The following is a 26,864-nucleotide window of genomic DNA, read 5'->3' as shown; positions in this document are numbered from 1 at the left end:
GGCTCCATCCATACCCAAACCCTGCGGGCGCCATCCCTATCCGGGTCAATGAGTTCAGAGACTTTTGTCAACAGAGTTGCCCCCCGAAGGGAGCGCGGGAAACGTACTGGCCCCGACGGCAGCCACGGATCATGCCATATGTGTATCTGCTGCCCGTCGCCCACTCTCCACACCATTCCCTCCTTGACCACTTGGACTCCTTGCAAGATACTACGCCAGACATAGCTGATTCCCGGTGTTGGCACAGCCGATAGGAGATCTCCACTAGGGTAGTACTTGGCGCGCAAGACACGGGCGCAGAGGGAGTCATGCGCTTGCAGAAGGCGCCAGACTTGACGTGCTAGCATGGCGATGTTGAAAGCGTGAAGATCCCAAAATCCAAGACCGCCTTGCTCTTTTGGCAAAGTCATTCTCTCCCAACCCACCCGGTGGTGCTTATGTTCATCATCTTGGTTTGCCCACCAGAAGCGGCATATCATAGTGCAGATGTCATCGCAGAGGCCCTTCGTCAGGTCAAAACAAGCCATGGCATAGGTGGGAATTGCTTGGGCCACCGTTTTGATCAAAATCTCCTTTCCCTTCTTAGACAGCAACCTTATCTTGTACCCTTGGAGCAGCTCCCAAATTTTGTCCCGGATGTATTCAAAACATATCTGGTGTGATCTGCCCACATAGCTAGGGAGGCCCAGGTATTTCCCTTTGGATCCTTCTCCTCTAAGGCCCAATACGTGGAGCAAAGCTTGTTTCTTTTGGCCCGGGGTGTTCTTGCTGAAATGTATCGCAGATTTGTCCCTATTGATCGTTTGGCCTGAACCCCTTTCATATACCTCCAAAATCTCGTTGACAGTGGTCATACTTTCCTCCGTGGCCTCTAGGAGCAGCAGCGAATCGTCCGCAAAAAGGAGGTGAGTTAACGACGGGGCAGTAGGTGCGATCCTTATACCCCGAATGCGCCCCATCTCCTCCGCACGATTGATCAATGAAGATATCCCTTCTGCGCATATTAGGAACAGGTACGGGGAGGCGGGGTCTCCCTGCCTCAAACCGCGGTCTGGAATCACCGTATCTGTACAACCCTCATTGATTTTGAAACGATACCGAACCGTGCTCATGCACTTGCACATCAGGGCCACAAACTCCGGTGCAAAACCCAGCTGGATCATGATTTTCTCCATGAAAGCCCACTCCACCCGGTCATACGCCTTACTCATGTCAAGTTTCAAAGCTGCAAAATGCGTGGCACCCGTTCTGTTACGCTTCAAAAAGTGGGTCATTTCATATGCCAAGATTGTGTTGTCCGAAATGAGCCTGCCCGGTACAAAGGCACTTTGGTTGGGAGATATAATTTCGCACAAGATACTCTTCAGCCGGTTGGCGAGCACCTTGGAAACCAGCTTGTACACGACGTTACAGAGGCTAATCGGGCGTAAATCCTTCAAACTCTCTGGGTTTTTAACCTTTGGGATCAACACCACCAGTGTGTCGTTCCATCCCTCAGGTATACTGTCGCCTTGTAACACGTGCAAAACCTCGCGTACAACATCCTCCCCAATCAAATGCCAATAATGTTTGTAGAAAATGGCCGGGAGGCCATCCATCCCCGGGGCTTTAAGATCACCAATGCTATCCAAAGCTTCCTTTACTTCAGCTGATGTGAATTCAGCGAGGAGGAAGTCATTCATCTGGTGAGTAACTTTGGGAGCGATGTGGTTCAAAATTTCCGCCGCCTCCGAACCTGCCATGGGGGTAAACAAGCTAGAGAAATAGTTAGTTACGAGGGCCTTCAAACCCTCCTCCCCCGACACCTCCACTCCATCCTCCCTCTTCAACTTATGGATCGTGTTCTTTTTCTTCTTCTCCGATGCAAAAGCCTGGAAATACCTTGTGTTTCGGTCTCCTTTTGATAGCCAGTCAGCATGGGCTCTTTGACGGTATACCAGGTCAAGTCGGTCCTCTAACTTATCCAGCTTATATTTTATTGTTAACTCCCTTCGAAGTTGGGCCTGAGAGATTGGTTGGCGGCGGACCTGATCGAGTTCATCCTTTAATTTCCTGGCCCTCTTTTGGAGATCACCCAGAACATCTCGGCTCCAAGTGTGAAGGGCTCTGTTCACAGCCCCCAGCTTGCTCGCCACCGACGGTCCTTGTGCCCCTTCCCACGTCTCCCGCACGAGATCGTCACATCCCTCCTCAAGGAGCCAGCGAGATTCGAAACGTTTGGCCTGTGGACCACACTGCCTTCCCCCCATTCTCCGAGTACCATGCAGCCATAAAATCATAGGTCTATGGTCGGAGTGGTGTGGATCGCCGTTCACAACTTTGTAATATGGGAAGCGAGCACACCACACCGGCGAGGCCACAACCCTATCCAGCCTCTCTCAGATATACCCTTCTATACGGAAATTATTATTTCGCCAGGTAAACACGTCCCCCTCAAACCGAGGTCGTTGAGATTACACGTTTGTAAAACATCACGGAAATTTTGCATTTGGGACTGCCCCCTAGGGACGCCCCCTTGCTTCTCATGGTTGAACAGAATCTCGTTGAAGTCTCCAAGACAGACCCAGAGCAGATTGGATTGATGGTTTAGCGTCCTCATAAGCCGCCAAGTCTCCACCTTCTTCTCCATACGCGGCTCCCCATAGATACCCGTGAGACGCCATTTAAAACCATCTTCCTCCTGCACAATAACATCAATATGCATCCTTCCCATCCATCTGAGTGTAACATCAATCCCTTTCTTCCAGAATAACGCTAGCCCACCACTCTTTCCCGCACAATCCTTTACTAGCATATTTTGCATCCCCAACCTACCACGAAACTTTTCCATTCTCTTCTTATCCAGATGAGTTTCAGACAAGAAGAGAATGTCGGGATCCTCCTTTTTCTGGAGAGCCAGAAGACCACGAACTGTCGGGCCATTTCCCAAACCTCGACAGTTCCAGGCGATAGTCTTCATTGCTGTCCGCCAGGCTGTACCTCCAGCCCGGCGTTAACATCATCAACTTGCGCACACTCTTCCGTCTCCATCCTCTTCACCTTCTTCTTTCTATCCTCCTCTTCATCCACCTCCACCTCCACTGACATCCCCCGCTTTTCACCCAAGACACTACATCTCTACCTGTGCCTTTCGGTAGCTCCCTCCCCTTCACGCGTTTGAACGTGCCTCTGCCAACCATGCACGTTCCTTCCTTCGTTTGGCCACTGTTTTGCAGCACCCCTACATCTGTACCCATAGTGCTCACGTCGATCTGCATGGCCATTTGCATGGCATCGGTCTCCGTGCCCTGTCAGGAAGCTCTATCAGGAAGCGACGCATCGTCATGGCGGAAGAAGAGCACATGGTGGAGGAGGAAGAACGAGGCCAAGAGGTTACTAGTCCCCTAAAGATTGCGGATGGTGGGGGCCGGGGCGGCTCAAAGAAAAAGCTTTCCTTTGATGACACTGGAGTGCAGTCTGATCGCGCTGCGGATCCCGAGAAGATAGTGGGGAGGGAGAAGGTGCTTCCGAAGGTGGGGGATGGCTCGGCTCCGTTGGATGCACGTGGCTGCTCTTCTGGGACGGAGGCGGAGGGATTGATGGATGGCCATGTGGACATAAATGAGGGAGTGGTGGTGCAGGGCGCGACGGGGAACCAGCCGAGTCACGCGGCACCCTCTGAGAGGTCCCGACCGCCACAAGTGCCAAAGGCTGCGGGCGTGGTCGAAAGGAATCATGCCGACTCAGTCTTTCGAAGGTGCTCATAAGGATAGGGTGTCCGTGTGTGCGTTCATAGAGGTGAGTACATGTATATGAGCGCTTGTGCTAAAAAAAGCTTGAAATGCAACTACCTCACTCGTGACCGGCAAGGTTTTTTTGCGAGGGCGGGTGTGAATAGTTGTCGACGCAGAAACTGTCCCCATGGTTTATATATAAATAAAATAAAAATACAGGAGCACTTGCTACCTTCATGTACGTATATAACATGTTTGGTCTGAGATTACACCTCGTTAGTTTTGGATCGCTTAGCTAGGGAAAGCGCAGCATCCTCATGGATACCATCTCACTACGAAGTACAAACAATGAACAAACATGTTGTTCTACATTAACTTATTCATGCTGTGACGACCGAAATCAAGCTTGGAAAATATTGTATTGATTGACAACGTTGATAATATCAGCTGGGTTCATCACCGCCCTTTGCTTTGCCTCGCAACATGTCTCCAAATCCACCCCTCATTATGCGACCAAACCTCGTGTTCTCCTGCTGAGTTTGTAAGCCCACCTGGGGAGGAACAGAAGCAGCAGCAGGGTCGTGCTGCTCTCCACCCTCTTTCTTCCCAAGCAGACTGCTCTCGCCGAAGAAACTGCTGACAGAGGTCGCGATCCCAAGGTGTGCCCCCATTGCCTTGCCGATGCTCTCCAGCGTACCTCCGGACCTTTCCCGGCCTATAACTTCTAGTGCCTCCTTGTGTGCAGGGTCTAGAGCATCCACATCTTTTAACAAGTTCTGTATAGAGGGCAAAAGTAGATCACGTACACTTGTAGCAGGAAGATCTGCAACGGAAAAAGGGAAATAGAAACGCATAAGCATACATAAAGGCTTGTTCTATTGTCGGGTACAATTTTGATATGTAGGACAAATGGGATGTGCCAGTAACCTATTACTAGCTAGATATTACAGTCCATATATGAATCCAAATGCAGTTTCTATTGCCTAGGCATTGTTCAGGTTGTGAACAATGTAGCAAATAAGTACAAAATTATACTGAGATTATAAACAAAAGGCACAGGCAGCACTACAGATAAAGATAAGAGGCACACTCAATACAAAGTTTGCTTCTGCTATTAAATATGTGAAACACTGACAATTTCGGATAAAGGTCAACCTGTAGCATCCAAAGCACGCAGCGCTTCACAGAATACATTTGCTCTTTCACGACGCCGTTCAATATCATTTTCAGTAGGTGGGGCACTTGTAAGTCTAAATATCTTGGTTAAAAGATGTATGCAAGGTCAAAGGAAACAGAGGAACGGATTGATATGAAGATGTGTGAACACACGAGTGAGCGAATCAAACATGCAAATTTTGGTCAAAATGTATATATTAAATGTAGTGAGTAGGATATATTCACGTAGTCTATCTGTTGAATGCGGCACAGCTACTGCAAGTGCACGAATGACCGAAATAGTAGCTTCGTGTGATCCATCTTCAAGAAAGGCATCCATTTGAATATGTATCTTGTCAACAACCTGGCAGTGCAGTCATGGAGTAAGGGCATTGCAAAAGCTATTGTAATGTACTCCCTCCGTCCGAAAATACTTGTCATCAAAACGGATAAAAGGGGACGTATCTAGATGTATTTTAGTTCTAGATACATCTCTTTTTATCCATTTTGATGACAAGTATTTTCGGACAGAGGGAGTATAAAGGAATATTAGAAAATGATGCTTCCATACCATGTCACTTTTGAAATGCTGAGCAACAGCTCCTAATGCATCTATACTAGCATATTTTACAGCCGAGTTTTGATCAGAACCAAGAGTAATGAGTGCTGGCAAAACATGAGTCGATGCAACTTTCACGCCAACATATGGTACCTGTGTGTAAAAGCAATAAATAGTACTGCAAGGAACAAAACATACCATACCCCTGATTCATTCATGTAACAGTAAACTTACAAGTGCTTTCAGTAAAGCTGCAGCACTGGTTTTTAAATTGGTATCAGAGCTCACAACCATCTCCCACAGAATATGAAAGATGACTCCATGGTGCTCCTCAAATATGCTACACATGATAAGTTAAATACATGAAAATAGTGCATATTCAACAACATCATGATATTTGCTGCATGTTTAGACAAAGTACAAACCAAAGAAACCGGATCGCATCAATGATCTCGGCAGTGTGATGCATAGAAAATGAACCATCCTTCGTGTTTTGGATAAGTAATTTCCTTAAATATTCTTCTAACTGTTGACGACTTGAAGGAGAACCCAAAATACCAGACAATAGCAATGGAAGAACACAAATGATAGCGATTTTTTCAGCAACAGAAGTTTTCGGACGGAAACCTGCAGCACAATCAATATGTCTGAACAAAAAAACTATAGCAAAGCAGACCCGCCATTTAAACACATGGATTCTTACCACGAACTTTGGACTGGATTGACAGAGGAAAATAGGTAAAATCACCGCTATCAATATCACCAGCTGCTATAAGAAATACAGGTAACATAATGTGCTCGAGATAATCTTTTCCATAGCGTCCAGATACGGCCAACAGGTACTGAATTGTCCAGGAAATAATTTATCATAAATTATACTTAAAGATGGTAGGATCAGTATAGGAGATGTTGTTGTTTGTATGTTTTACCTTTGTGATCACTGTTCTTAAGCTATCCTCTTTTGCAGGCAACAAGCAGGCAAGCTTGATCAAATCCGGCAGGCACTCAGTGTGCATCCACTCAAATGCTGACCATTCTGTCTCACCTCTGTAGTGCCCCAAGATGCAATTGATCAATAAAAGAGAAGTATTTCTTTTTGTTTATCGTAATTGGTTAGTTAAAAGACAACATCACATATGCAAACAGCTTACGTTGCATACAGCTTTAGGCTGGATTCTGAAATGTAGTTTTCTGAGGGGTCTATTGATGGACAAGTCTCTATAGCTTTCTGATGAATAAATGGTAACAACTCAGTCAGCATCCGAAGGAGCACTTCAATGGTCCATCGTTCTTGTTCTCCTAAAACACGGAGATGGGAGTCTATTGTACCTTCCACCCCTGAAACGGATGGACAACGCTGAAATATAACAGTTCTATCAGAACACGTATTACAATTCATAAAGTATAAGGTCCCCAAATTTAAAACCATGCATACCTGAGCAGATGCCAGGATATGTGACAGTAACACTCTCAATATCTGATCCAGTTTACCTCCCCATCCTACTACTGCAGGAACAAGTTCTCTGAGAGCAACATCCACCACTACCCCAGAAGGGTCACGGACCAACTGAAACAATAGCTCCTCAACCTACCAAACAAACAGAAATTTAAGCAACTTCCAGATGAGTATTATCTTTCAGTGATTTGCTATCTTTTAAGCTCTCGTAACCAAATATTAGCCCACAACAAAGCAGGCATTTAGCTAATACACTGAAATAAAATTTCCACTCCTTTACTGATTCTGAGAATTAGTGAGACTTAAACTGACCTTATAATATTTATCCATGTTCGGAAACAAAGGAAGCAGCAAGGCCAGATTATGTGTTGCAGCCTCCCTTACAACAGTTGCAGAATCTTCGACAAGTTGTTGCACAATAGATAGGATAAGGGAATCGCGTATCTCGGGACGAACATATATTGCCAGTTCTCCACAGGACTGAGCAACAAGCAACCTACGCTCCTCATACTGGTGATTTATCTAAACACCAGGCAATGTAACTAAAATAAGATCTCAAAATGAAGATGGCCAAAAGACTTATCAGAAAATTTGGAATACCTGTTCCCAACACTGTGGTAGTAATTCAGTCTCTGTTCTCATCTCCCCAACACTCGTGGCTAATTCCACGCAAGCCTGCATGGTAGCGAGCGAATAAATACAAAATGGTAATTTACATGATAAGAATAATAATAAGTGTGCACTTGTAGAATAAGTTGCAAGCCACATCATGAGAAACCCAGATTGATCCGTATCAAGCAATAGTCAAAAACATACATCCATTATGATGCGCCTCTGTTGTCCATCAGGCCGTTTTATCAGATTAAACAATGTGTGAGTCAACGAATCCCGTACATCGCTATCTGGATGTCTTTCTATAGCACATATGATCAATGGAAGAAGCTCCTGTAACCATGTAGGAGCATGTAACACTAGTTATATTAAAATAAATATTGACACAAATTACAAAGGTTACAGATGAACCTCGCGATGGTTTATGAGCACATATGGAACTATCTTTGGAAGAGCATCTGAAACTATCTTGATAGTTTCCAAGGCCTACAGGATTGAACAAGAACAGCTCAAGTCAAGCCACTCAAAAATCATATGAAAACAGAACAAATCAAGCCACTAAATACCATATGAAAACAGAACAAATCAAGCCACTAACCATCTTATATGACGATTTATGTATACTTGGACTCTCTACTATCTCAGTGTTAACTTTATCTTCCGATACATAAACTGATATGCTGCCTGAATTCCCCTGGCTGTTACCAGCTCCATGCTGAGTGCCATTAACAGATATACCTTCCGGAGAAGTATCTGTGCCAGAGTCATCTTCTCCTGAAGTACCATAACCACCGCCCCCAGCAGTTGAGCAAGAAAGTGGTGCTTGTGAACCTGGGGAACCTTCAATAGTACTTTCGGTATTTTTATGATCTTTCCGTGTGTCCTCAGTCAGAGCCGCTGCTGATACTAGCTTAATAGTTATAGATTCAGTTCCTTTGAGGTTTTCATGTTCATTGATCAATGCTGCTGCTTCTCCCATAGAATTGGCATTTAACTGGGTAGAAAAACCATCAGTATCTCCAACAGGCATTTGTTTACTTGATTGAGTCCCTTCAATGTGCATCTTAAGGGCTGTAATTTCAGCTCTGCAGTCATTCAGCTCCTTCCTATGGACATCCAATGATTGCTTCAAGTCTCGAACCTTTCACAAAACAACTATGTTAGAAGTTCAGACGAGTTAACATATCAATCATACGGATGATTCTTAAGAAAATTACCATTTTCTCCTTCTCTTTTATGTCCATGTGAGCAGCATCCAAAGATTTCCTTAAAGCTGCAACCTGATTATTAGCCAATTCACAGGTCTTCATCAAGGAGTCCTTTTCAGCATAAAGCCTTTCACTGTCCTTCTTTAGTGCTTCGTTTTCGCGAAGGATGGATATTTTTTCCTTCAATACACAATATCAATGATCAAGTTAATACTACTTCGAACTTCTGGGCTTACAAGGGGAAAAAAGGATAATCCGACATGTGAAGTAACCCAGGGGAAAAAATCTAAAACTCAACAGCGATACGAACATTGTTCAAGGCAAAGGTATTGCTGAATGGTAAATTTGGCTACTGATTGATTGTTTAACTGTTCTATTTGAAAATGCATGCAGTGCACCAAAACCAAATGAGTCATCTACTCATGTGGGATTGCCATCAGTGAGTCTTATCCATGGGGTGGTTAAGATTTTCAATTAAACCATAGCTAACAGACACACGGCTGATCTGGCGAAGATCACAGTGCCTTTGTGCATGGACGCTGCCTCCACAATAATGCTCGTCCAGTGCACGGAGCAATGGCTGCACTCTTTGAAACAACCTGCCATGCTGCTAAAGCTGGATATACCCAAATCACTCGACACCATCGATTGGCCATTCATTTTGGAGGTGCTGTGTGGAAGCTAGATTTTGGTTCCCACTGGATACGGGGGTTTGTGGCCTGCTCTCGACGGCCTCGAGTCGGATTCTTCTCAATGGATTGCCAGGAGATACCTTATGGAACAGATTAGACTTGGGGCAGGGCGACCCGTTGTTGCCCATGATCTTTATTTTTTTATGGACGTTCTTCATCACTTGTTTTTCCAGGCAGCGGATCTCGGAGCTTTGTCTCGGGCTCTCCGCTAGCACGCACAGGTATGTGGCAATGGCCCTCCTGCTTTGTGGACGATGCTATGATCTTCTTGAGACACTTGGAGCTTGACACCAGTGCGTACTTGGTCATGCTGGAGGATTTTGGAATCGCATTGGGGCTGCATGTCAATCTGAATAAATGTGCTGCCCTACCGATCAGGCACCAGCAGGAGCATCTTCAGCTGATCTCCAACCATCTCTGTTGTCCGGAAGAAGCATTTCCTTGCACTTACCTGGGCCCATTACTAAGCATCCGAAAGCAGTCGGCGGCACAGCTCCAGGGGAATTAGACATGACAAACAGACTGACTTCATGAAGGGCCTCTACCATGGCCAAAGGGGGGAGGCTAGTCCTTGTGAAGAGAGTTCTGTGCGCATCCCCAGTCTACACCAAGATGTCGCTTGACCTAGCAGCTAAGGTGGTGGAAGGGATAAACAAAATTCCTCTGGAAAGGTCATGCCGACGCCAGGGGCGGGCACTGTGGTGACCCGGCGTGCAGTCTGCACGCCGAAGAGGGCTGGTGGTTTAGGTTTGCCTGATCTGAAATGGCTGGACATGGCCCTGCGCTCGCGCTGGCTTTGGCTGAAGCATATCGGTGCTTCGAATCCCTGGAAGGAATTTAATCTGCAAGTGACACAGGAGTCCAGGGTACTGTTTGAGGGTAGATCTGTTGTAGGCAATGGCGAGGCAACGCTTTTTTGGTTGGACCGTTGACTGGATGGCGATAGGCTGCAGTACTGAGTCTCCTAACCTTTGTGCATCTGTTCAGCCACGCCTCAAGACGAACCACACGGTGGCGGAGACGAACGTCAGAGGCCTCTGGATTGAAGACGTTGGGTCTGACCTTAGCCCAGAGGCATTACAGGAGTTCATTTCAGTGTGGACCAGACTGCTCTTCTTCGAGCCAACTGCTGGGATCAGAGACATGCTTTGTTGGTCGTGGAAGAAAAAAGGAATTTTCTCAACTAGATAGGCATATAGAGCCTTCTTTACCGGTTTGGCAGATGTGCTGACGGCCAAGGCAATATGGAGCTTGCGCGCTTTCGCTGCCCAGAACCGGTGCTGGACTTCAGACAGGTTGGCACAGCATTGCCTCCCCGATCACCAGGCGTGCCCTTTCTGTGACCAACACAGTGAAACACTAGACCATATGCTTCTCGGCTGTGTCTACACGTGCGCGATCTGGCACCGGGTTTTCAGTGTTTGGAGCAGGGTGGATGGGATGCCAAGGCCCAAGTATTGCTTCCTGGTAGGGAGAGCAGGCAACCAACCTATATGCATGAGGCATCTTTTTCATGAAGCTGCACCCAGTGCCAGGGTTAGGGTTCATTGGCATTAAAGAGGGGACAAAGGTGGTGGGAACGGCCAGTGACAGATCAAGTTGAAGAGCTACTGGCAGCTGCAGTTCTAGGTTGTTAGGAATATGCAACTTGTGTTCCCATGGGGCCATAGGCCAGTATATATAGACGTACAGGTTGGTGACCTCATGCTTCACAGGATCTCACGCAATATTGATAGTGTTATTAAGGAGTATTTTTATGAAGGAGTATTAGTATTAAGTCTAGGAGTCCTATTAGGCTATGTTTCCTTCCCTTGTACCCCAAGTCTTGTGTAATATACATACATACATACATACATACACAGATATATATATATATATATACCTCTTGGGCCTTGCAATACAATCAAGTTGCATCCATAACATGGTATCAGAGCGTAGGCTTAGGCAGCCTCGCTGATGAGGAGGGCCGAGGTGGGCGCCCGCACAGAGCCCCCAAAATTTGGGGGGCCCACATCAATAGGTATTAGGCAGCCTGTAATATATGTGCAGTTTCCATTTTTAATCAGGGAAAGAGAAGGTTTCCTTTTTAACGAGGGAGGAAAGAGAAGGCCCAAAATAATCTATTGAGAACCGATCGAATTCAGATGCCTTCTCTATTGCTAAAAAAAATGGCTTCGCTCAATCGCACGTTGCCTACCTGTTCTGCTGATCGCCGTCTGCCTTTTTGAGTTTTTTATCGTAAGTCGTAACTGATCGTGCCGGTGCCGTTATCATGGAAGTGCTTGGCGGCGAGCCGGGCAGGATGGCGTTGCTGATCCTGCACAGCCTGTCTATGTCATCAATGCCGAGCGAGTCCGGTGTTGGGAGGCGGAGAGGAGAAGGAAGCCAGGAAGTGCATGAAGGAGGTGGGCTAGGGCGAAGACGAGAGCAAGGAGGAGACGGCCATATGCGGCAGCGATGGTGAGGACAAGAACAAGAAAGGGTAAGTTGATCTGATCTGATTTGATTTGTTGCACGAACTTTATTTATCTTCAAGTTGTAGATCAGAAAAAAAAAAGTGGATTGAGATTTTGTTCAATCATCACATTATTCTTGTTGCTATAATAATCAACTGTTCTTTATTAATCGATTTTTTTCAACTAGGCTAGCTAATCCCGTTTCTACTGAAAAAGACTACCAGCACTAACCAGTTCATATCAGATAATTAGAAATAATGGGGATGGATACAAATATAACCTAATTAATTAGATCGACTCTAGCAACCACACATGCATGTGAGCGATTCTTTCCATTTTAATCTCAAGCTATGAAACCGATATGTCATATGAACTATACAAATTTTAGGGTCCCAAATTAGATTTCGCCCCGGGGCCCCAAATCTTTAGAAACGGACTGGGTTTAGCTCTCCTCCCACGTACCGCAACTCCACGCTCAATCTCAATCTGTCGTCCTCGATCAGACTTTTTTTTATCTCTCCTTCAGTTTGATCTCTTCGTCGATCAGATCGATTACTCCATGTGGAAGTCGTCTCCCCTGACTCCCCAACAGGCAGCCACCGCCTCGAGCTGCTCTTGTCCAGCTCCCCCTAGGACACCGGCCACTTCGCCCAGGAACTCGCAACTGCCTGCGGCACCTCTCCTCTGGCTGCCGCCCATCCCCTCCACGCCCACAGGTCAACTCACCCAGCTAGCTGCCCACTGGAGTACGCCCGCCTGTAGGTCTCCCTCGTACACTCAGCTGCTCGGCTCTATCTTCCACCCGGGTGTTCTTGCCTTCCGCCAGACCCTCCTACCTTCTCCAACACCCCTCCTACCTTCTCCAACACGCTTGTGCCTTCCGCCAACACGCGCGGCGGTTGACGACGTGACCAAGATCAATTAAAAAAACAATGCTTTCATCGGGTATGCATCTTTCTTGCTGCCCGCTGACTCTTGACGGTGTTCCCTACACTGATCCTGTCTCGCACATGCGTCGTCTTTTGGTGCTTGCTCGTTCGCCTGTGACGCCATCCCCTCCCAGCGTCTTCCGCAGGCTGTGCTGGTCACTCTCAACGACTCCTCTCGCGACTTTCACCATCCTTCTACAACATTGACCCCAAATATCAAAAGTTGTCCTTCTGAGGTACCTTCTGCCCATCAAGGCTAAGAGCATCTCTAGCAGATCCCATAAAAGCCCGGCGAACTACGCTTTTCGGGCCGTTATACGGGATGGCCCAAAAAATCGGCCCGAGCAGATCCCACAAAAAAGGCCCGGTCAGTAAAAACTATACAGGACGCCCGTAAACCGCCCTCCAATCCGGTATATATGCCAGCGTCTGGGTGATTTAGGGTATCCGTCCCCCATTTCCTCTACCCCTCTCCGCCGCATATCATCTACTCCGGCGAGAAATCAAGCCCGCTCCGGCAGCATTTTGCGGCTAGTTTTCCACAGGATCTTGGTGGCGATGGCGTCCGCCGGTGCGGGGCATGGCGGCGGCAGGGGGTTTGGCGACCGCGGCAGCTTCGGGTGCCGCGGGGGGTTCGGGGGCCATGGCGGCCGAAGCCGCAAGCGCCGCAACGACGAGGAGGCCGGCGGCTCCGGCCTCAACCCTCCCGTGTCGGGCAGGCAGAGGGAGGCGGCGCGCACCCGCGGCGCGAAGTCCCGCAGCGCCTGCTCGCAGGCGTGGGCGAGCTTCTGGCGCTTCGGCAACCTCTTCGATCCAGCCCTCCAGCGCCGTAGGGTGGCAGAGACCGCGTGGTTTGAGGCAAAGCAGGTTGCCGCAGCCGGAGATGCAGTTGCGGCTCGCACCTGCCGGCGCTCCTGGAGGAGTACCAGCTCGCGACGACCCTCTCCAGCACGTTCATCTACAACATCCCCCACAGCAACGAGCCCCCGCCCCGCGACGGCAGCGACAACGACTTCGGCAATGTGTAGATCTATGCTAGTGTTTTCATTTCGGTTTGTATTATTAAAAACTCCCCTATGCTATGCGTGTGATGAACTCCCCTATGCTATGCTATGAGTGTGATGAACTCCGGCGAGATGTTTTAGCATGAACTAGTATGTTTAAATTTGCAGTATCAATATGGCGGATCTGTTCTGACTGCGCGCCCGGCGTCCTGGGGATATCATAAACAATTTATATGGGACAACGGGTTGCGGGGTCTGCTAGAGATGCTCTAACCTCCTCCTCGTGCCTAGTAGTACTGAAAACACACCTCATGTACCCAGTATTAGTTTTACTAAGCTTAAAACCTTTCGATTCCAAAGTCTGTCTCCACGGCTCTAACTTTCTATTAACCCTCGTCTAACTATCGCCAACTAGCACTTCATCATCTGCAAAGAGCATACACCATCGAATATCTCCTTGTATATCCCGTATATCCCTTGTGACCTCATCCATCACGAAAACAAAAAGATAAAGATTCAAAGTTGACCCTTGGTGCAACGCTAAAGCTGTTGCCTTGTGACCATGAGGTCATGGGTTCGAGTCCTGGAAACAGCCGCTTGCAGAAATGCAGGGAGAGGCTGTGTACAAAAGACCCAAAGTGGTCGAACCCTTCCCTCGACCCTGCGCAAGTGGGAGCTACATGACGACGACGCCCTCCTCGCGGCCGCGGCGCCAGGCGGTGATATCCTCAAGGGCGCGGCGCTGGCGCTCCATCTCCTGCCGGACGTAGTCGTCCCGCGCCCATTTGAGGTCGGTCTCCTCGTCGGCGGCCATGGCCTCGTGCTCCTTCTTCACGGGAAGGAGCGCCGGCTCGGCCTTCGGCTTGACGAGGCGGGAGGAGGGAGGAGAAGGGCCACGGCCGCCCTTGTTGATGACGAGGGCACCGCCTCGGGTGCGCCGCCCGAGCGGCGTCTCCCGTGGCTCCGACTTGACAGGGAGGAGCGCCGGCAACCCGAAGGAGCGGGAGCCCGACAAGGACGACGACGGCGTCTCCATCCGCCTCGGCGTCCAGGAGCTACCGCGGCGGCGAGAGGAGGGGGGCGCCGGGTACTCCAGCTGCGGCGAGTTGCCGCCCTCGATGTACTCGAGGACGGCTTCGAGGGTCCGCCCGGGGACGCCCCACCATTGGCGCCGCCCCTCGGAGTTGAGGCGCCCGCTCGGTTCGACGCCGTTCGTGGCAGACAGTTGGTCGGCGTGGCGGCGGTCGAAGTACGCCGTCCACGGCGTGTGGCTGTCAGGGGCATACCTCGGCTGCTGCCGAGCGTGCTCCGGCGAGGGAGGGGCGGCTTTTATAGCGGCGGGTGGGCGGCGAGCGGGCGGCAGCCGTGTGTACGCGTGGCGGGAGGGGCGGGACACGCGTCGGCGCGCCTTCACTGTGCCGCAGGAAACCGAAGCGATGAGGACGACGAAGGCGCCCATGTCGCTGACTCGGCGGGTCGATTTCACGCCAAAACCGTTTCCCCCGGCACCCCCAGGCGCCCGCCAGCGCGCCAGGTTCGGCCTGGGTCTGACGGCGCCATATTCGGCCCTAACCGGCGAAAATGGGCTTCTGGGGGCGCGACTGGGCCGATTTTTTCACGCCGGCGATAGAAAAGGGGCTTGGGGGGCCTGTTGGGGGGCGAGTGGAGATGCTCTAATAGACAGGTGTTGCCTTAGATTACTAATGTGAAAAATTGAATCTCAGAACAAACTTTCTTGATGGTGACTTCCTTCAGAGAAAATAGCCACGTGCATTACACATGCACACTTGCACAGCTAATAGTACAAGATTAGCAACATTTTATAGGGTTACTAGCAACTTGATATACATGATTACCTCAGCCGCCTCAGTAGTAGATGAAAGATACTGGTAGTAATAACGACGAAGGGCATCAGGCACACAAGCTGAACTGTTTGTCCAAACATCAAGATCCTGATCAAGAACCTGCAAATGATGACTGAGCAAATCATAAACAGACTTTACATTCCAGAGTAAAGAAGATAGGAAAAGGATATGATCATCTAAGAGAAAGTAAATAATTACTTTGCATGGATAACTTCTAAGATTAATAGATTATAAGAAATCCAATGAAATATGCACGTCTAAAGTGCATTGACTACATGTAATGGCAGCATGCAAATGCAACTCCAGTGGATTTGCACCAGTTTCCACTTATAGTTGATTTCTAACAATAAGTGACATCATTCATATATACTTTAAAATTTTCTGTTTTCCCTGTTTGGATAGCAATGAAGAATCTCTCATTCTCTCACTAGATCACTAGTAGCAACAAATGATCTAGCAAGCTAATAAGCATTATGACAGTTTAGCATCATCAACCTTGCCATGACAAATAGATCATAAGTAGTTGTGTAACATTAAATACCATTCTCCATGAATTTTAAAAATAACTGAAAACACAAATTTAAAACTGAGGAAGTTACAGCATGAAGATAAACGCTGAGACGCAGATAATGCAGACCTCCTCAATGAAAGTCATGGCTGCAAGTCGATACCCAGCCAAAAGCAGGTATTCCTTTACAGCACAGTTCAGATCTTTCCGTTCATTATCTTTCAGAGGGCCTAATGCTGAAATTTTGACATCTCGTTGGTCCTGTTGGTTGAATCCTTCATGTGCAGAAGCATCTGAAAGAGGCCCTGTCAGCAGTACTATTTACATAGTCCAAAAGGAGTTAAATTGTTTGCTCTACAGCATCAAAGTGAAACGTGAAAGCACCAAAGCTTATATGTCACGGAAATAATCTACCTTCTCGTGGAGTTCAAATAATAAACGAAAATGAAATCAGTGAATATAAGCTATCTAATTGGTGGAACACCATGCAAGGATTTTGACAGGAGAACCAGTGGCCAAGCCTGTGTACATTTACCAGCACATGGTTACTAGCAAAAGTCAAACTGTGCACTTTGAAGCAGGTATATGTCCTGGTCCAATGCCCATGTCACATCAAGAGGTGAGAATTGGTTCTATGTTTTAGTCATATATCTCATAATAGATATGGGTTTGATGCACGCTATCACTAGGACTTTCTCTTTGTTATTCTATATGTATGTTACAACAGTTCCTAGCGAATACAATGGCTCACTTTGGAATAGCCAAAATGCAATAGATGATGCCAATACAATCTAACCAGAGTCACTGGCACCAGCAGATCACCTACCTGCTCTTCAAGAAGAAAGTGTTACATTTTTCGTTTAATCAAATTAACAGGTCTCAAGCGAGGTTGTGTGGACATTGAACAAAGACAACACATAATCAATTATTACAGTTTAGCAAAATCTGTATTATCAAAGCTCATACGGACGCCTCCCATACAGCCCAGGCGGAATGCTTATTAAGTTTTGCAGATCTGCCTTTTTTTTCTTGAATACTCAAAAGCATGAGTTTCATATATTAAGATCTGCCTTTTATTTTCATTGTATGTAATTGTTCTCGTTTTATCTAAACTATAGTTTTCATCCAACAAGGAATTAAAGATGTTTGTGCTTTCTTGGAATCTTGAATAACCTGCCATCACTAGGATATTTTTTTCATCTCTTTATAGCATTATCACGTTCTTATATAAATTCATAGATATCTCCAGTTGACGACACACGCAATGTGGCATCATGGAGACCGACAAATGCTACAACATCAAAAGAGCGAGCAAATCTATCATTTCCAAAGAGACGAACCAATTGTATTATCAGGAGATGATTCTTGTTGCTTTTGCAACTCAAGCTTCAAGCATGTAAGGTCTTCCTTGGCTAGTCGGAGATCATACTCAGTGAGTGCCAACTTTTCTTCTGCTGCAATTTTCTCTTCTAACAAACTCTGTGGATCAGCACCTGTAAAAAAGAACAGACATGATTCATCACACAGACCTGCTAATACAGGTGGTATCTTGCAATTATATGTGCCTGGATAAGTATCACAAAAAATGAGCCAACGGATTAAACTGGATTCCCTCTGAATCCAATGTAAATCCTTTCAGACACTGAGACAATCTCAAAGGTGATATTTTGACCATCAATTTCTACAAATACATTGTTTCACATAAAGGTGAGTAAACTGCCTACATATGATAAAAATATATTTTTATGATGGATCCCAATTTGATGCTGCCGATGTTGGTAATTGTTCTATATTGGTAGTCAAACATGAAAATGTTTTTCCTGGCACAGATTCTAAAGGGACTAACATTTGGTATCAGAGGAAATATTATACTCCCTCCGTTCCTAAATATAAGTCTTTCTAGGATTTCAATACAAACTACATACGGATGTATATAGACATATTTTAGAGTGTAGATTCACTCATTTTGCTCCGTATGTAGTCTGTAGTGAAATCTCTAAAAAGACTTATATTTAGGAACGGAGGAAGTATTACACTAAGAGTCTAGACTAACTACTTCACTTTACTCATCCATCGCATTCCTCATACCTTATTGTGACACATACAGAAGTAACGTCTGGGTGTAACGAGATCTAACCCAATACATGTGTTGTTGTTCAACACAAATGACATGTCAGTATCAAGGCATGCAGGTGAGAGAAAAAGCGGGCACTTTACTTCCACCATCTCAAAAAATTACCAATGTACTGAATGTTTTGTTCTATTGTTTCTTTTTCACTAAAATGTTTATTGGTACTACTATATAACACGTCACTGCAGATAATATTCCTTGCAAAGAATGCCAATACATTGCATAACAGAGCTACAGGATAAATTTAACACCGCGCAAGAACAAGGAAGTAAGTTCATCTCAAACCCGATCATAGAGAAGGGGGGCCTGTCAGAGAAGGCAAGGTCGCAATTACTACAAAACACCCGCGAGATCCAGCCAGCGAGCAGCGGAGGCACGTGAGTCAGAGACACACTGCGTGATCTTCCGTCGGGTGGGGAAAAGAACCGGGAGCTCGGACAGAACAGGAACGGACAAATGGTGGTACCCGGCGGTGAGGAGGAGGCGCGAGCGACCAGGTCGGGGGGAAAGAAGGCGGGGTCGGAGAAGAATGAGCGGAGGCGGAGCGCCTGCGCGTGGCGGCCGTCCTCCTGCAGCTCCTGTAGCAGCTCGAGCGCCGTGAGGTGGTACTTTTCCTCCAGCAGGAAGTTGACCACGCAGTTGCAAAGCGACGCCCACCGCTCCTCCGCGGCGCCGCCCACCGCCTCCATCCTCGTCGGACTCCCTCGGATCCGCTCGTTTGTCGGCGCTGGTCTGCCTGACTCAATCGCGGCCAGGACGAGGAGAGTCGGAAGACGAGCGGCGGCCCCGCGTCAGCATGTCGCAGTACGGCGGGGCGGATCTCGTGCGGGCGACTCGAGGCGGGTGGGATTGGAAGGAAGAGGGGAATTGGAAGAAGCGCCAGTGGATGGACGAAGGGGATCTACTGGCGAGGAAACGGATGACTGGGATGCAAGCTGGCCAGGCCGCAGCTCCTATGGGAAAATAGAAACTGCTGCTTCATAGACTGTCTACACAAGCAATTCGAGACGGAGGGAGATTTGATTCTATTTTTAAATTAATAAATATAGCATATTATTATTATTTTGGAGAATATAGCATATCACTGATCACATAAATATTTGCACTCAATTACCTAATAGCAGGGAGCAAATGGAAGAGAAGAAAATTTGGTATAAAGGACACATGCATTCATGTCATTGATTTGTAGTTTATTGAGACGATAGTTAACGAGGACTACGGAAATGCCTAGGAGCACACGGCGACTATGCATACTGGTATCTCACCCATTCAATTGCCTCGGGATCCCAACCATTATATTACAGTCACACATATCAAATGTATTTTGCCACGTACCAACAGTTTCCGTATCAAATCTTTATACCTAAATAAAGCACGAATTGCTTCATCCCGCTCACCGTCATAATACGCTTCTTCCGTGTCGTAATACGCTTCCTCCTAATTTTTCGAGTCCATCGATCTTTTTAATCTACGTCCTGGTTTTTCAAAGGAAAAAAATAGTCAAAGTCCACTCGGAGGTGAACAGGAGCAGTTTCAAATAGGTTACCTCCCTCTATGGTATAAGAGAAGGTTCATTCAGGTTTCAAATAGTCCCACATTGCTCCTTTCAACCTAAACTTCGTAATTTAAAAAGGTCTTCAAGTTTCCCGGGTATCAAGGAGCAGATTCGGGAATCAATAAGGAAGAAAATAAATTGTCCCGGTAAGTAAGGAAAAGAGAGGAAAATAAGGATGGAAAGAGGGATTTCAAGTCTGTGACAAAAAAAAAAGGAAAGAGTCGATAGGCAAATAAGGAAGCAAATGAAATTGAATACAAAGAAGGAAAGAGGATTTCGGGTCTTGAAGAAGGAAATAGATTGAATCTGGCTGCTGAAACCAAAAGGAAATAGTCAAAGAGTAGATAGGTAACTAAGGAAGCAAATGGAATTGAATTCAAAGAAAGGAAAGATTAGGTCTTGAAGAAAAGGAAATATACAGCTTGCAGCAGTGGCGGTGCAGCCGCGCCCCTATGCACAGCTATGCACATGCTTGACCGTCGATCCTTGGTCCTTTAGTTCTTACAAATACACCTCTGATTTTAATATTTTTCATGTGAAAAACCGATTCGTCTAGGACTTGGAGTAGAGCGAGCGATCCGTCTACAACTCGGAGTAGAACAAAAGACTTCGAGCAGAGCGATATCGATGGAAGCTTTCATGTTCGGCTTCGATCTAGAAACGCCGCCCACTTTCAAGCTGATGATGTCAGATTCAGGGCTCCGCAGACCTAAGAAAGGTTCGAACTCGGGGGCGTGTGCGAAGAACTCAACCTCTCCAGCCAACCAATTCGTCACCCCCATGGCCTAGCTCGGCGAACAAGAAAGGAAAGGGATACAACCGTTTACCCAAGTTCGGTCTACCTTGCGATGTAAGACCCTACTCCTTCTTTGGGGTGGATTAGCCTCGCGAGGGGTTGAGGATGAACTAGTACAAGGGAAGAACAACCTAAGGAGGTCTGTTCTTGTGTGGGTGTGATCTAGTGAGATCTCTCTCTCTCTCTCTGTCTCTCCTCCGATCTGGGATCCCCCTTCTATGGTGGTGGCTAAGCTATATATATAGTGGCCTTGGTCCTCTTCCTCCAAACAAAGGCGGGAAGGGATCCCACAGTGGCCAATTTTGAAGGGGGACAAGAAGTACATCCTATCCTGACGTAAGGTGGTCTTCGCCTGCAAAGCTTCCTGTCGTGACGTCGTGGTGGGCTCGACAATGACATCCGTCCTGCCGTCCTGGCGGTCCTGGTCTTGTTGCACGGGAATGGAAACCTTTGGCCGATTCCTCGGGACCCCGCACCTGTGCTTGCCTCCTTTGCACCAAAGAGGAAACCTGCCACTCTGCACCCGCTGGCGCCCGCCTGGCCTTGGTCGTCATGGCTTGCGTCACCTCAACCTCATGAGGTGGGCGCGTGCATAGGAATCTCCGCTCCTCGGGAGCCAGCCGAGGGAAGCTGCTCCCTCCGGAGGTCTTGGCGTCGTCCCCCTCGCGAGGCTTGGCCCCTCGCGAGGGTCTTGTCTTGCTTGTGTTGAAGATGGGCCGTACCAGGCCGTCCATGGAGCCACGCCATGGGCCGCAGGCAGGCAAGTCTGGATACCCTGGTTCCCGGAATGCCGACAGTAGCCCCGGGCCCAAGGCACGCTCGGACTTGGCTTCGAGGCGAAGCCAAAGGGCAAAGGCGAATCGCCGCAGGCCCCAATCGCCTGCGGACCAGCCGACGCATGGCGCTTGATGGGACGTGGGCGCCTCCACTTCCCCACACTGCCTTGGCAACTGCCCAGGCTGACAAAAAGACTGGCGCCTGCCGCCGAGCCTTTATTGCCTTCTCTTCGTCTTGCTCCAGATCCCCTTTCTTCTTGCCAAGAGCATCTCCAGATCTGCCCGAATCTCTCCTCCCAAGTTCTTCGTCGATGGCGTCCGGGAAGGCGAAGTCGGCCGCGCAAGCCGCAAGCTCCTCCTCCTCTCCTGCGCTGGCCCTCAGCGCGTCCTCCATCACCGAGGAGAGGCACCTCGCCGCCGCGCTCCCGCTGACGACGAGCAACCACAACGAGCGGAAGGAGACGGTGCTCCTGGCCGACTCCACCGACCCACGGACCCTGGCAGAGATGTTCTATCCCTTCTTCCTTCACAGTGTCTTCGCGGGGCTCGTCCCGCCTTTCTCCAAGTTCTTCATCGTCGTCCTCGACCACTACCAGGTTCAGGCTCTGCACGTCCAGCCCAACTCCATCTTTCTCCTGCCCATCTTCGCCTTCTACTATGAGGCATTCGTGGGCGTGATGCCCTCCGTCACTTCTTCTACCTCCGGATGCACGACCCGAACCAGCACTCCGCATGCGTCTCCTTCACCGCGGTCCGTAGCGGCAACGCGCTCATGAGGGCCGGGAAGAAGGTGGAAAACTTCTGGCACAAGTGGGTCTTCATGGACGCCAGGGGCCTCCATGCATGGCTGGAATTGCCGACCGAGATGCTGGAGAAGCTGGAACAGTGGGCTCATGAGAAGCTCACCGACCCCCGGGCGGCGCCGGTCCTGAGGAAGATGAAGGCGGACATGGAGTCCGGGGAACTGACGGGGGTCATGCTTGTTAAGGAGTTCTTGACGCAGCGCCTGGCCCCGCTCCAGGCACACTCGCGCCCCATGTGGGATTTCAAGGGCGCGAGGGACAACATCCGGCTGCGCCCAGGGAGCCTGACAGGCGAGGAGTTGGACAAGGCCGTGCACACCCTGCTGGAGAAGGACTCGGGCGGCCTCCCGGCGGCCTACATCCCGTTGTACCATCATGGCGACGGGGCAAAGCTGGTTGCTGACATGCCCGTCTTCAACGAGCTGGGGCTCGTGCCGCCCAAGCTCCCCACCTCCCGGTGCCGGTGTCTTCCGTTGAGGACTCTGCAGGGAAGGGAGAGGATGACTCAAAGGCGACTGTAGACGATGTGGCGGAGACCTCTCCCCCGTCGCAGAGCGAGCTTCTCCGCGGTCTCTCTGATGACGACGACGCCGGCCCCCGATCGAGGGATCCACGCGCTCCACTGGGGTAGTCACGAGGTCTGGGGCCACCCCCTTGCGGAGGCTAGGCCGAGCGACCCCAAAGAAGGGTGAGGCGGCATCCCCTCTCCGAGGCGACGCCTCAGCCTCGCCGTCTGTCGCCTCCGCACCGAGGCCAGTCGCCGTGCGCCCCGCCAATCCTCAGGGCGCGGTGAAGCCCGTGCTCAGGAAGATTGGGGGCGCCCTGGCCCCGGTCAGGAAGAGGGCGTACATCGCTACTGACGAGTGAGCATCTTGCTTTACCTTTGTTTGCCATCCTTAACACTCCCCTCCTGGTGACCAGGGCGGAGACCGCAGTGAAGAAGAGGAAGGAGGAAGCCGGGACGCCAGAGGCACCACCGCCCGCCGTGGCCACGGCGACCGTGGCGCAGACGGAGGAGGTCACCTCGCACTCCCATGTGACGAAACAGGCCCCTCAGAGCGCCGTGATGGAGCCTCAGGAGGCGGCTGCCTCCGTGGGCCAGCAAGCTCCGGAGCCGCTCGTTCCCGCTGTACCCACGGGGGTTCGGAGGCTCCAGAGCCCCCTACGGCCCTTGCTACTATGGCGGCGCCAGTCCAGGCACCGGTGCCACCTCCTCCCCAGGCCCTCGCGTTGGCGAACTATGCCCCCCTCGCCAAGCCCGGTGCTCTGGAGGAAGCCTACACCGCGCTAAACCAGCTCTGGACCGACCTTCAGGGCGCCGACAGGTGCATGGCAACGGGGTGCATGGGGCTGATCTCGGGTGGCTCCAGGCCGACGCGTCTGTCAGGGCGGCCTGGGGCTGGGCTGAGGCTGCCGCTGCGGAGGGCAGGAAAGAGGCCGGCGAGGCCACGACGGCTCGTGACAAAACGCTGGCTGACGCAACGTCCGCCAAGGAGCGCTGCAACACGGCGAAAGCCGAGCTGAAGGCCCTCCGTGAGGAGTAGGCTGCCCACACCCGTCGGCTCCAAGAACGGGAGGAGGAGCTCAAGGCCCGGGAGGCTGCGCTCGCCGACCGCGACGCCGAGCTGGCCCAGGCGGCCAAGGACCAAGCTGCGGAGCGGGGCCGCCTGGGCAAGCTGAAGGAGGATGTGGACAGAGCCCAAGCGTCCCATGCCAAGCTTGTCTCTGAGGAGACGGCCCGGCTGGAGGCCAGGGAGAAGACCCTCGCCGCCGCCGAGAAGCCGGCAGCCGTGGAGCACGAAGCCTTCGTCTCCTTTGAGCTGAGGTCTCGCATGACGCTGCGTTCCCTTTACGGGGACGGGTATGAGGAGCCGCTGGCGACTCCGGAGGATAACCTTGCTGGGCTTTGATAACCCATAAGTATAGGGGATCGCAACAATTTTCGAGGGTAGAGTATTCAACCCAAATTTATTGATTCGATACAAGGGGAGCCAAAGAATATTTACAAGTATTAGCAGCTGAGTTGTCAATTCAACCACACCTGAAGATTAATTATCTGCAGCAAAGTGATCAGTAAGATAGTTTTGATAGTAGTAGCAACAACAATAGTAATGGTAGCAGTGATAGCAATGATTTTGTAGCAAGTGTAATAGTAACAGTAGCAGTAGTAACTTAGCAGAAACAATATAAGAGAAATTCATAAGCATTGGATCGGTGAATTCGCTGGATGATATTCATCATATAACGGTCATAACCTAGGGCGATACGGCACTAGCTCCGGTTCATAAATATAATGTAGGCATGTATTCCGTAAATAGTCATGCGTGCTTATGGAAAGAACTTGCACGACATCTTTTGTCCTACCCTCCCGTGGCAGCGGGGTCCTATTGGAAACTAAGGGATATTAAGGCCTCCTTTTAATAGATAACCGGAATAAAGCATTTACACATAGTGAATACATGAACTCCTCAAACTACGGTTATCACCGGGAAATGTCCCGATTATTGTCACTCCGGGGTTGCCGGATCATAACACATAGTAGGTGACTATAACTTGCAAGATCGGATCTAGAACATAGATATAATGGTGATAACATAAACGGTTCAGATCTGAAATCATAGCACCCGGGCCCAAAGTGTCAAGCATTAAGCATGGCAAAGTCATAGCAACATCAATCTCATAACATAATGGATACTAAGGATCAAGCCCTAACAAAACTAACTCGATTACATGATGAATCTCATCCAACTCCTCATCGACCAGCGAGCCTACGAAGGAATTACTCACTCCCGGTGGGGAGCATCATGGAATTGGCGATGGAGAAGGGTTGGTGATGATGAAGATTGAAGATCCCCCTCTCTGGAGCCCCAAACGGACTCCAGATCTGGCCTCCCGATGAAGAACAGGAGGTGGCGGCTGCTCCGTCTCGTGAAACACAATAATTCTTTCTCCCTGATTTTTTCCTCCAAATATGTGATTTTATAGTATCAGGGTTGAGGCTTGCGGGGCCACCAGGTGGGGACAACCCACCTAGGCGCGCTTGGAGGGGGGCGCGCCCTGGTGGGTTGTGCCCACCCAGGTGCCCCCCTCTGGTGGTTCTTGGCTCCAGAAATTCCCTTTTATTATATAAAAAATCCTCGCAAAGTTTTATTCCAATCCGAGAACTTTTATTTCTGCACAAAAAATAACACCATGGTAGTTCTACTGAAAATAGCGTCAGTCCGGGTTAGTTTCATTCAAATCATGCAAATTAGAGTCCAAAACAAGAGGAAAAGCATTAGGAAAAGTAGATACGACGGAGACGTATCAACTCCCCCAAGCTTAAACCTTTTCTTATCCTCAAGCAATTCAGTTGATAAACTGAAAGTGAAAAAGAAAAACTTTTACGAACTCTTTTTCTCTTGTTTACATAAATAAGCTTAAGTAGCACCCAGGTTTTCAGCCAAGATTATAACTAACCATGTCGACAATAACTCTTAAAAATTATATTAACGCATATCAATGACATAATCAACTAGCGAGTAATAATAAGATATCTCAAACAACAACACTTTGTCAAAACAACCATGATAGAATATGACAATAGTGGTATCTCGCTAGCCCTTTCTGAGACCGCAAAACATAAATGCAGAGCACCTCCAAAGTTCAAGCAGTGACTAAACATTGTAATTCATGGTAGAACTGATCCAGTCATGATGCACCCAACATTAGCTACACACAATGCATGAGGATGACAATAGTGCTCTCAGGTTCTGGCACTATTTGAGAAGGTGATGACACAACATAAAAGTAAATAGATAGTCCCTTCGCAGAGGGAAGCAGTAATTTGCAGTAGTCCCAGAGCTCAAGTTTTTTTAAACAGAGATAAATTAAATTTTGAGAAATGAACCCTTCTTGTTTACTTCGCGACCATTAGTTATCGGTATCTTCCATGCTAAACACATTAGTGGCGGTTCCCAAGCGATAAAAGTAAAGGTTTACTCCCCTTCCACCAATAATCACACTACACGGCTTGTCCGAAACAACGGGTACCGTCCATACCAACAACAGTCCTGGGGGATTTTTGTTTAATTATTTGCAGTTTGAATTCGGGACTGCGAATCCCTATTACCGCCCCTCTTGTGCAAGGACGAGTGAATAAACACTCATCATGGGAATAACCCGCTTAGCATGGAAGATACTGACTATCCCCTATCGCTCTATGAACAATCCAGGCACACAAAAAAGGATATTTATTTGAAGTTTCTAGAGGTGGCACATGCAAATTTACCTAGGACGGTAGGGTAATACCGCATATAGGTAGGTATGGTGGACTCATCTGGAATAACTTGGGTTTCATGTTTTTGATGCACAAGCAGAATTCCCGCTTAGTACAAGCGAAGGCTAGCAATTAAGTTGAGAAGCGACCAACTAGAGAGCGAAAACGGTCATGAACATGCATTATGCATAAGTAACATTGGATACTAGCATGAGTAGGATATGAACACCATGAACATAAATATCATAGAGGCTATGTTGGTTTTGATTCAACTACATGCATGAACATGTGCCAAGTCAAGCCACTCGAACATTCAGAGGAGGATACCATATCATCACACTACATCACAATCATTTTAACGCAATGTTGACATCCAAGATAAATCATT

At 48.6% G+C, this 26,864-nt stretch overlaps 1 protein-coding gene across 2 annotated transcripts; it reads right to left on the bottom strand.

Annotated features, from left to right (window-relative positions):
- Positions 1-3,877: 3,877 nt before the first annotated feature.
- LOC109774846 (uncharacterized) lies at positions 3,878-19,215 on the bottom strand. Of its 2 annotated transcripts, none has more exons than XM_020333616.4 (20): positions 18,755-19,215; positions 17,498-17,650; positions 16,287-16,450; positions 15,641-15,748; positions 8,713-8,883; positions 8,094-8,636; positions 7,907-7,981; positions 7,700-7,828; positions 7,484-7,558; positions 7,196-7,405; positions 6,863-7,015; positions 6,579-6,784; positions 6,357-6,474; positions 6,131-6,269; positions 5,853-6,054; positions 5,662-5,767; positions 5,440-5,580; positions 5,109-5,232; positions 4,869-4,985; positions 3,878-4,536 (listed from the first exon to the last, which is right to left on the bottom strand). In XM_020333616.4, the coding sequence occupies exons 1-20, from the start codon at positions 18,975-18,977 to the stop codon at positions 4,157-4,159; spliced, it is 3,537 nt and encodes a 1,178-aa protein (XP_020189205.1). In that variant the 5' UTR covers positions 18,978-19,215; the 3' UTR covers positions 3,878-4,156. The 2 variants fall into 2 exon arrangements, with proteins under 2 accessions (XP_020189205.1, XP_020189213.1); XM_020333624.4 differs by having other exon boundaries at positions 3,878-4,489; positions 18,755-19,171.
- Positions 19,216-26,864: the final 7,649 nt, after the last annotated feature.

Source organism: Aegilops tauschii, chromosome 3 (genome assembly GCF_002575655.3).
Source record: "Aegilops tauschii subsp. strangulata cultivar AL8/78 chromosome 3, Aet v6.0, whole genome shotgun sequence".
Classification (NCBI taxonomy): domain Eukaryota; kingdom Viridiplantae; phylum Streptophyta; class Magnoliopsida; order Poales; family Poaceae; genus Aegilops; species Aegilops tauschii.
This window is presented reverse-complemented; position numbering and strand designations above follow the sequence as displayed.